Source organism: Lampris incognitus, chromosome 12 (genome assembly GCF_029633865.1).
Source record: "Lampris incognitus isolate fLamInc1 chromosome 12, fLamInc1.hap2, whole genome shotgun sequence".
NCBI classification, from domain to species: Eukaryota; Metazoa; Chordata; class Actinopteri; order Lampriformes; family Lampridae; genus Lampris; species Lampris incognitus.
Window position 1 is genome coordinate 23,893,291 of NC_079222.1, and position 11,558 is coordinate 23,904,848.

General features: G+C 39.9%; 1 protein-coding gene across 1 annotated transcript; it reads left to right on the top strand.

The window, feature by feature from the left end:
- The first annotated feature begins 284 nt into the window (after window positions 1-284).
- On the top strand, window positions 285-4,349 carry LOC130122114 (PR domain zinc finger protein 12-like). The gene is made up of 5 exons (XM_056291152.1): window positions 285-504; window positions 2,333-2,523; window positions 2,699-2,854; window positions 3,485-3,599; window positions 3,922-4,349. Exons 1-5 carry the CDS (start codon window positions 285-287, stop codon window positions 4,347-4,349), a joined length of 1,110 nt encoding a protein of 369 aa, XP_056147127.1.
- The last annotated feature ends 7,209 nt before the right edge of the window (window positions 4,350-11,558 follow it).

Sequence of the window (11,558 nt, forward strand, 5' to 3'; positions counted from 1 at the left end):
ACACACACACACACACACACTAATTTTCTCCCTTTGAAAGTAGGGGAGGACCGTCTAATGGTGCTTTTCTTGTGGCGGAGCAGGCAAGTCCATACCATGAGGGGAGTGTCATTAATAAGTAATTAGACAGGGGTCACACCAGCCACCTATAAAAGAGACTCGCTGCGAGGTTGCGGAACACTTTCCGAACAGCCGTTTGAGGAGAAGAGAATAAAGCCAAAACCACTTTACGTTAACACACTTCTCCTTTCCTACTTACCGAAGACGCGCATCCGTCGTGCAGCATGGGCTCTGTGTTACCCGCAGATGCGCTCGCGCTCAAGTCAGGATTCAAGTGTCCGAGTCGCTCGCTGTCAGAGATCATCACCTCGGACATTTTGCACAGTTTCTTGTACGGAAGATGGAGAAACGTGCTGGGCGAACACCTGATGGAGGAGAGACAGAGCGCCATCAACCCCAAGACTGCCTTCACCGCCGAGGTGCTCGCGCAGTCTTTCGCAGGAGGTGAGTCTGCTCGCCGCCCACGCGACTTTCTCGAGAGGTTTGCCGTTGCTGTTTGTTTGTTTGTTTGTTTGTTCGCGAGCTAATTTGTTTGTGAACTAATCAAGCCAGGGAATGTGATTGCTTAAGTTAGAAGTTATCAAACTGGAGCTGGTGTTTATCTGAATGTCTGTAATTATAAATACGGAACTACATATATATGTATATTTTGAGAAATGTATAGCGCTATCTAAAATTGTAAAAAAAACATGTTTTTATATTGTTTTCTTTTTTTTTCGTTGATAGCTTGCTAGATAAAGTGGACTTTATTCTATCCGGACAAATTTTGAAATAGCCTAATTATTTGAAGTAACATACAGTCGAACCCCCCCCCCCCAAAAAAGCCATCTTCTCATTTCGAATAGTGAAAATCTGTAATAAAGCGCGAGACTCCCTGGCAACAGAGACCCGAGTCCCGATATGTGCTCTGCAGAACTGACGGGAAGGCGTCGGTACTTCTTCCATCCCGCCTTGAGAAACATTTACCTAAACGTCCCCGTCACTTATTTCTTCCATTCCTACATTTTCTCCCCTGTTTCGTTGCTTGTATTTCAACGCATTTAAGGCATCAGGCAGTTTCGAGGCTGCGAGAGCTCGCTTTTAGACGCCTGTTAGGCGTGTGTAGCTGCTGCTGATTGAAAGACGCGGGGTATTAAATTCATTTGGTTAACTTTGTGGTTGACCTAGGAAAGTTTCCACTTAAACCTCAGGGAGACAAAAAAAGGTTCCCCTTCTTTGAGATGTCCTGGGTTTTTTTTAAAAAATTTTTTTTATCTTGCATTCATCAATCTCCGGACAGTCTCTTTTCCTCCCTTGGCAGCTATGGGGCTCGGGAGCTTTTCTCTTTCTTTCGCCTCAGAAGATTTGCTGTTCCTGGCATAATGCGCCGTGAAGGCTAATGCTAATGCTATTCATAGCATGTCAACCATCTAATCGCCTTTCCATTTTTTTTGTTTGAGAAATTTCTGGGTCTTTTAAACAAGACTTCGTTTCATTCAGTGCAAATTTATTGCTACAAAGTTCTTAAAAGGATAATGAATTTAGAATTAGCCGTTTCTTTCCAGCGAGGTTTAATGAATATCACATCTGAAGCATGACAAATTGTTGGACCCGAGGCAATAGGGGACCATTTAACCCCATTCCGACGGTCTTTTCGCAGCATCGAATGGACTCCCAAAAAAAAAAGAAGAAGAAGAAGAAGGGGAAAAAAAAGAAATCTTTGATTTCGACATTAAAGGAGCGCAGGAGTTTTTCTTTTTCCGTCTTGAATGCGGATGAAAAAGCTCTCGGAGGGATTTCTTCTGACCGATAAACTTTCCCTTCGGCCAGCTAATCGAATTAAGCGGCGGATAAAGTGTGGCTTAATATTTCGTGACTAAAATAAGATCCAGTCTCTCTGCTGCTTTGGGGACTTTTCCAACTTCGGTTTTGCGTGGGAGGCACTACTTATTTATTTATTTTTGTTTTTATTTTTGTTGGTTTGTGGAAGGGCCGCACACTGTTCCACACACCTTAAATAAAAACACATTCGCGTCTGGGTTGAAATGACATTTACGGGTTGTATTGCCTTTTTCAAGTTGTACTGACATTTCTATATATATATATATATATATATATATATATATATATATATATATATATATATATATATATATATTGTTTTTTAGAAAACGCCTTTTTTGATAACTATACTATTTATTCGTGCCAGCGTTTTAAAATTGTTCATTTTGTGAATGTTTTCAACCTTTTTACTGCCCTTTTTTTACATTATTATGTTCCCTTAATTTCCCAGAGGTGCAAAAGCTGTCCAGTCTGGTGTTACCCAGTGAGGTGATCATAGCGCAGAGCTCCATCCCTGGAGAGGGCCTGGGCATTTTTTCCAAGACCTGGATTAAGGCTGGTACTGAGATGGGTCCCTTCACTGGGAGGGTGCTGTCGCCTGAACACGTTGACCTGCTCAAGAACAACAACTTAATGTGGGAGGTGAGCTGAGATAACCTTGATGCTGATTCAGGATGTGAGCCATGTGATTTTGCTGCTCATAGGCCTACATCCTATGTATGATCCAGACTCATTAGATTTGAAAAATGAGATACACGGTTTATGTTTAGTGACACACAAGCCTGTTCATGCTACATACTGCAATCGCTGTGTCCAGGTGTTCAATGAGGATGGCACCGTGCGTTATTTCATTGATGCCAGTCAGGAGGACCAGCGCAGCTGGATGACTTACATCAAGTGTGCTCGCAATGAGCAGGAGCAGAACCTGGAGGTGGTGCAGATTGGCTGCAGCATCTTCTACAAGGCTGTAGAGGTATGAACCTTTATAAGCTCTTTATTCATCCCCAAGGTCTGGGAAATTGTACTGAGCTTAATGTATTAAGCTTCTTGTTGTGTTATGATGTCTTGTTAGCATTATGTATAGGTCCCTTGTGACGCCAGTTTTGACTCACACTTGAGAGCAAAGTATAAACAGTATTACACTGCATAACAGCACCATTTACTGGTCAAAAGGTGAATTGCATATTTGAGCCATTTCACATGTTCTGCAAAACTCCCATAATGCACAATTGGCTGTAGAACAGCAACATAAAAACACCTGCTCATTATTTGAACTCTAGGTTTCCTGCCGCCTTTCCTCTCGTTTCATCTCATCTTATTTTATCTTCCCTCCCTTCCTCCTCCCCTCCTTCTTTTTTCTTTCCTTCCTTCCTTCCTTCCTTCCTTCCTTCCTCCTTCCTTCCTTCCTTCCTTCCTTCCTTCCTTCCTTCCTTCCTTCCTTCCTTCCTTCCTTCCTTCCTTCCTTCCTTCCTTCCTTCCTTCCTTCCTTCCTTCCCTCCTTCCTTCCTTCCTTCCTTCCTTCCTTCCTTCCTTCCCTCTGTCCTTCCTGCTGTCTTCCCTCCTTTCCTTCCTTTGTTAATTAAGTCCTTGCCTACTTTTTCAGACAATCCCACCAGATCAGGAACTTCTTGTCTGGTATGGAAACACCCATAACACATTCCTTGGGATTCCTGGTGTCCCAGGCATAGATGAGGAACATCAAAAGAAGAGTCGCAATGGTGAGCCTTTTGCCTGAGGCACTTAGAAAGAAAGGAGAGGAGGGAGGAACACTAACACTCACTGGGGGCAAACAGGGCTATTAGTCTTGAGCTCTTTAGGCCTGTCTACTGTATTTGTGGATATTGTGGCTTTAGTGGTGAGGATCTCCATTTGATCTGTTGACCCTTGAGAGGGCTAGCATTGTAAAGGCCCTGGGCTAGTCATGATCTGACTGTCATATCATTAACTGGCAGCTAACATGACTTAATTAGTCAACTCTAATGTCATTTCCACTTTAATGTCATAATTAATTTCCTTTCGTTTGTCATTTTCCTTTCTCAGAGGACTCCCATTCATGCGATGGCTCTTCTTCGTGCTCCCCATCTTCCTCCTCCGCCGGTCGTATGCGATGTGTTATCTGCCATCGTGGGTTCAACTCTCGCAGCAACCTACGCTCCCACATGCGCATCCATACTCTGGACAAACCCTTTGTGTGCCGTTTCTGCAATCGGCGTTTCAGCCAGTCATCCACGCTCCGCAATCATGTGCGTTTACACACCGGTGAGCGCCCGTACAAGTGCCATGTTTGCCAGAGTGCCTATTCTCAGCTGGCTGGCTTGAGGGCACACCAGAAGAGTGCTCGGCACAAACCCCCTGCCCTGGGCGCAGACACAACCTCCCAAGTGTCCCCTTCTCCCCCACAGATGTCAAGTATGCCCCACCAGCACCAGATGCCTATGGTGCACCACATCCCCACCATGGTGCTATGATTGCCCTGGAGAGAGACATGAGGAGAGAGTCATGCAAAACAGTGCTGCACTTTAGCTAAAGGTCGTAGTGGAAAAATAGGACCAAGAGCAAGCTTATGATGGGGATAGACCTCATGGAAGGAATGGATGTGATCGTAAGACATTTAAATTGGTTGCCTTATTTGCATACCGGTTTTTCTTGGTTTTTGGCTACCATGCATTTGAATTCCAGTGGAATCACAGTTTCATGATTGTTTGTGTTTTGGAAATCTGAAAATAGTGAATAAAAAAAAAACAACAGTGCTGTTTCAGGAATATTTTCTAATCGAGCGTCAATGATGTCTCTTGTTTTGTTTTTCATGTACCAAACAAGTGTGAACTACACACTACCTGCCATAGGGCATACAGGGCACTGAATATGAAGCAAGATTGTTATTTCACGTTTAGAATTATCCTCATTTTTTGTCACATCCTCATCAGCTAAGGCAAACTACTTTAAAACAATAAAGTCAAAGATTTGTACTGTAGATAGACTTAGGTAATCTTGGACATGTCAGCTAGATCATCCACAGTGTAAACTTAAACCGTCACTTTATCCTTGTTCAGTCTGCATATTTTGGAGCATTGTGTAGTTCTGAATTGTATTGTACTGTACATGTGAATGTAAATACATTTGTGCTTTCTTATATTCTAAATAAAAAATAAAAAAAATATATTGGCAAAGGGGTAGATTGTTTTGAGTAAGTATTACACTTCCGGATCAACCGGTTTCCACGATTAGGTCCAATCACTACAGTTTGAAGAATAAAAGATATAGCTCTAATATATATATATATATATATATATATATATATATATATATATATATATATATATATATATATATATATATTAGAGCTGAAAGAAACCAGTGAATGTAGCGGGGACATTATAAGATGCTCAATAAGAAAGGAGCTTAGCGAGGTGAAAGCTTGTTGAAAATATAAATTCTGATTTTGGAAACAGTTTCATGTACTATTGCTAAAATAATATTTGTTTTAAAATCAAAATATTTAAAAAAAAGGTCAAAGTTGAGGTCCTTTAAACAGAAATGGTAAGACATATATTTTAGGCCAAACAGTGACACCTGGTGCACTCCCTCGCGAACCGTTTATCTCGTGCAACAAGACACCGGAAACATTTCTGACTAAGCCAGGATATAGAATCAAACAGGAGCAAACGCTTACTGAGATCAATGACGTCACAGCGAAATAGAAACACGTCATCGCTAATTACACGTCTGAAAGGGGGCGGGTGAACATTTAATTTGTGACAAAATAAGCATGCGTACGTCCAAATAAACCAGTCACTGCATTGATTTGGATGATAATAAAAACAAATAAGCAGATCTGGATTATGTTGCTCAGGGTGGTTTGGTCTTACATTTCAGGAGATTAATCTCAAAATCCAATAGAGATTTTTTTTTAACTGTGAAATTTAGTAATTTAAATTATAAATTTGGCTTTGTGACCTTGAAATCAAAGTTGAAAAAAATCCTATTCATAGTCAACAGTTATTTATTGTGATAAAGGTGTTGCGGTAACATAGTAGTACATCGTCAAACAAACCAATTTCCAACCTGCAGTTGGAAATGAATGTAAAGAAAAAAATAGTTTAATGTGACTACTAAATGAACTAATTGGATTATGCCTGACATCATATGAACAAAATATTTCCTTTATGGAGAACAAAAGTCCTACAACTAAATGGATATCATCTAGAAATGGATTTATTTTGATTTTATCATTTTTGAAAATATAGGGCTTAACGTGTTTTTATGCAAAGTGTATCAATGACCTAAGAACAAAATGCAAAACATCAACCTGACTGTGGAGGTAACCAGGCTGCATCTAATTACATTAAATGGATGTTAAAGGAAGAGCTTTAATTGGTTAAATGTGTTGATAATGTGTAAAAAGTACTCAATCTATAAGAATCGTCATTATGTTAGGATGAAGGAGTAAGGTCTGCACACCTAACTACCCAAAAGCTATTTTTTTTGCAACGTTTCAATCAGTTTAATCTTCCTCAAGCAAAAATGGAAATGCAAAACTAAAAAGATAAGGAGTTTATATGCCCTTTTTTTATTTTACTTGTAAGCTTCCACATAGGCCATAAGTTTGCATTTTTGGCAGTCTGATTTTTGATTATGAATCCATTCAAAGCCTACGTGTGTGTGTGTGTGTGTGTGTGTGTGTGTGTGTGTGTGTGTGTGTGTGTGTGTGTGTGTGTGTGTGTGTGTGTGTGCGTGCGTGCGTATATATATATATATATATATATATAGTTTATTTTCAGCTGTTTATGAATACTAAGGAAGGAGGCATATGGCAATGTGAAAAGAACGATTTCATATCAACTCAGTCCAGTTTCAGCACACACTGAGTCACATTAGTCCATTAACTTGGATCCCATTCAGTTTTGGAGACCATGTTAGACCACATTAAGGTTTTTGGTTGCAATTAATTTCCATCTTGAATTTGAAATGATTTGTTTGACTAACTCATTAACTTTTGAATTTCATCCAGTAGTCTAGTAAAGCTCCATGAGGTGGTTAGTGACGTTAAGAAATTACTATCATCCCTATTGAAATCGGAAGAATTACGCTCAAATTAGTTATACAGGTTTTCATCTGGCACACCCAAGACCCTTCAAGTAACATCTCTGCATAAGTTATATTTTATTTACATACATACATACATACATACATACATACATACATACATACATACATACATACATACATACATACATACATACATACATACATACATACATACATACATACATACATACATACATACATACATACATACATGCATATACATACACACACACACACACACACACACACACACACACACACACACACACACACACACACATATACACTACCGTTCAAAAGTTTGGGATCACCCAAACAATTTTGTGTTTTCCATGAAAAGTCACACTTATTCACCACCATATGTTGTGAAATGAATAGAAAATAGAGTCAAGACATTGACAAGGTTAGAAATAATGATTTGTATTTGAAATAAGATTTTTTTTACATCAAACTTTGCTTTCGTCAAAGAATCCTCCATTTGCAGCAATTACAGCATTGCAGACCTTGGCATTCTAGCTGTTAATTTGTTGAGGTAATCTGGAGAAATTGCACCCCACGCTTCCAGAAGCAGCTCCCACAAGTTGGATTGGTTGGATGGGCACTTCTTGCGTACCATACGGTCAAGCTGCTCCCACAACAGCTCAATGGGGTTCAGATCTGGTGACTGCGCTGGCCACTCCATTACCGATAGAATACCAGCTGCCTGCTTCTGCTCTAAATAGTTCTTGCACAATTTGGAGGTGTGTTTAGGGTCATTGTCCTGTTGTAGGATGAAATTGGCTCCAATCAAGCGCTGTCCACTGGGTATGGCATGGCGTTGCAAAATGGAGCGATAGCCTTCCTTATTCAGAATCCCTTTTACCCTGTACAAATCTCCCACCTTACCAGCACCAAAGCAACCCCAGACCATCACATTACCTCCACCATGCTTAACAGATGGCGTCAGGCATTCTTCCAGCATCTTTTCATTTGTTCTGCGTCTCACAAACGTTCTTCTTTGTGATCCAGACACCTCAAACTTGGATTCATCCGTCCACAACACTTTTTTCCAGTCTTCCTCTGTCCAATGTCTGTGTTCTTTTGCCCATCTTAATCTTTTTCTTTTATTGGTCAGTCTCAGATATGGCTTTTTCTTTGCCACTCTGCCCTGAAGCCCAGAATCCCGCAGCCGCCTCTTCACTGTAGATGTTGACACTGGTGTTTTGCGGGTACTATTTAATGAAGATGCCAGTTGGGGACCTGTGAGGCGTCTGTTTCTCAAACTAGAGACTCTAATGTACTTATCTTCTTGCTCAGTTGTGCAACGCGGCCTCCCACTTCTTTTTCTACTCTGGTTAGAGCCTGTTTGTGCTGTCCTCTGAAGGGAGTAGTACACACCGGTGTAGGAAATCTTCAATTTCTTAGCAATTTCTCGCATGGAATAGCCTTCATTTCTAAGAACAAGAATAGACTGTCGAGTTTCAGATGAAAGTTCTCTTTTTCTGGCCATTTTGAGCGTTTAATTGACCCCACAAATGTGATGCTCCAGAAACTCAATCTGCTCAAAGGAAGGTCAGTTTTGTAGCTTCTGTAACGAGCTAAACTGTTTTCAGATGTGTGAACATGATTGCACAAGGGTTTTCTAATCATCAAATAGCCTTCTGAGCCAATGAGCAAACACATTGTACCATTAGAACACTGGAGTGATAGTTGCTTGAAATGGGCCTCTATACACCTATGTAGATATTGCACCAAAAACCAGACATTTGCAGCTAGAATAGTCATTTACCACATTAGCAATGTATAGAGTGTATTTCTTTAAAGTTAAGACTAGTTTAAAGTTATCTTCATTGAAAAGTACAGTGCTTTTCCTTCAAAAATATGGACATTTCAATGTGATCCCAAACTTTTGAACGGTAGTGTACGTATATATAATTTCGTTTTTAGCTCACTTCAGCTACGTTTCGACAACATAATAATTTAATATTTATATGTAAATAAATATATAGCCATATGTAATAAGCATAACAACTAGGTCCTGTGGTCCTGATATGGGTTTTGCTGGTTATATATGACAAAAGAACTAACCTATAATGTATCTTTGAGATCAGGGATCTTTAAAGTCTGCCAAGTCAGTTTAATAAGTCAGCAGTGCATATGTGTTCTTTGATTATGTAAAGTTAATCAACAAAGAATTACATGTTAAGCCCTATTCCATGATTACATCTTATTTATGATTACTATTGTTATTATTGTTATTATTATTATTTAAACACCTTCAATGATTGCCTTTGCTCACTCAGTAATATATTTAATTTAGCTTTTTTTGCCTCATATCCACAAGATGCCGCTAGATACACACATATTGGAGATATCCTTAAACGTGGAGAAAAAAACTACAAAACATTGTAGTTGAAAGTTCTCCCTTGAAAGGATCAAAAATGTATTCGTGAGAGTAATTTATAAACAGTCAGGATGGCCAGATATAAACAAATCCATTGTCTCATGCCAAACCGTGAAGTTGTTGCACAAAAAAAGAGGGGTTACCAGAAAATCAATGAAAATATTTAGGGTGTTATTGTCATATGTTCTTCTGCAGTCACAGATGTTTGTCATTTGATACCCTTCATCCAGTTTATCCCAGCGAGTTTAAGGAATCGGTTACAATATTATTCATTAACGGGGAAAATGTGACATGAAATACAGCGAAACAGCAGTTCTAGACATATCCATATGGAGAATGTGATCAGAAAATGTTTATTTAAAATTAACAGAATTCTACACTTTTCATGATTTCCTGCTTTGTTTCTGTTTTTTTGGAAGATTGAATTGTAATGATTTGATGCTTGCATTACCAGACAATTGGAATTAAAAATGTAGCCGCATGTGGCAACGAACCATTAACTATTAAGATTGATTTACCAATCTGTTGTTATGAGTTAACAGAGATGGATGGATAGCTGAATGGCTAGATGGATGGATGGGTGGGTGGGTGGCTGCAATGAATATGGATATGCCATGAAAGGCTGGTGCATTTTAGATATCTTTGATCAGCTTGATTTTGAATCTGTTGTCGCTGTTACCTTAAAGTGTGCTAGAACAAATTAGGCAGTGAAATAACTGAATTAGCTATAGACCAATATAGCATTGTAGCAATATCATTCTTTGCTAAATCCTTTGCTCTATAATATATGGATAATTCAGTTAAACATTCTGAGTTGTTTATCCAAGATAACCTGCATGATAGTCTTAATGAGTCCCTATTTCAGCATAAATTGGGCGGCAAGGTAGCCCAGTAGTTCGCACTGTTGGCTCACAGCAAGGAGGTCCTGGTTTCGAACCCCAGGCCGTCCCAGGTCCTTTCTGTGTGGAGTTATCATGTTTCCCCTATGTCTGCGTGGGTTTCCTCCGGGTGTTTCTTCCCACCATTAAAAAGACATGCATGTTAGGGTTAATACTCCTGTCTGTGCTCCTGAGCGAGGCAACGGAAAGAAGAACTGGAGTTGGTCCCCGGGTGCTGCAGCTGCCCACTGCTCCTATACAATAGGATGGGTTAAATGCAGAGAAAAAAATCATTGTAGGAATGCAATTCGTTGAAAGAATGCAGTGTCAAATAAAGCAGCAAAAAATGACTAGACCTACAGTTACAAATACAAGAGGTAATGCCCTTGGTGTTCTTCAGAGAGACTTAGCAGTCCTTTGTTCCCACTGCAGTCAGTTGCTGCAGTTGGTGGATCTTGTCTGCCCTTCGGTTCATGGTATAGTTGTGTCTGGTGGTCTTGCCCTCTTCAACACCAAAACCTCTCTGCTGCGAAACTGACAGTGATGGTTGTCATTGTCAGAAGTCATCTGTCTGTGTCTCCCTTTGCAGTTGACATGATGATTCTGGCCGCGTCCTTGTCAAATTGGCGCCACTTTCTGTGCTGGCTTCCTGGAGGCCATTTGATTGGACCCTGCTGAACTACTCTGCTGGGAGCCAGAGAGCATAGCACATGGAGGTTCAGAATAACAGTGTAAGGTCAACAAGTCAGAATTAGCGCATAACACCCTTAAAAATATTAATTTACCAGAAGGCAGTTAAGGATGCAAGATCAGCGTACTTCTCTGAACTAATATCAAGAAATAACCACAATCCTAAAGTTTTCTTTAGGGTAATTGATTCTATTATTAATGGTCCCTTCACTTCTCTTTTTGAAACCGATGTTGAGTTGTCTGAACACTTTCGCACTCATTTTGTAAATAAGGGGGATAATTTCTGGTCCCAAATCCAGCCAGGCTCTTGCCCTCATTCCATTCCCATGTTAAATCTGCCTCTTTTACTCAGTTTCAACCAATTACAATTTCAGTGTCAAGAGAGTACAGTCTCCAGTATGAACTCCTCCTCCAGCATCTTAGACATCATTCCCAGTAAGCTGTTCAAGGAGGTATTTTCAACTATCAGCCCTGTTATTCTGTAAATTCTGGCCTCTGGTTCTTTTCCAGACAGTTTTAAGCATGCCATTGTTCACCCACTGCTGAAGAAACCTAATTTGGAGCCCCTGTCCCTATGTAACTGCATACCAATCTCCAAATTGTTTTTTCTATCTAAGATTCTGAGAGAGGAATTTCTT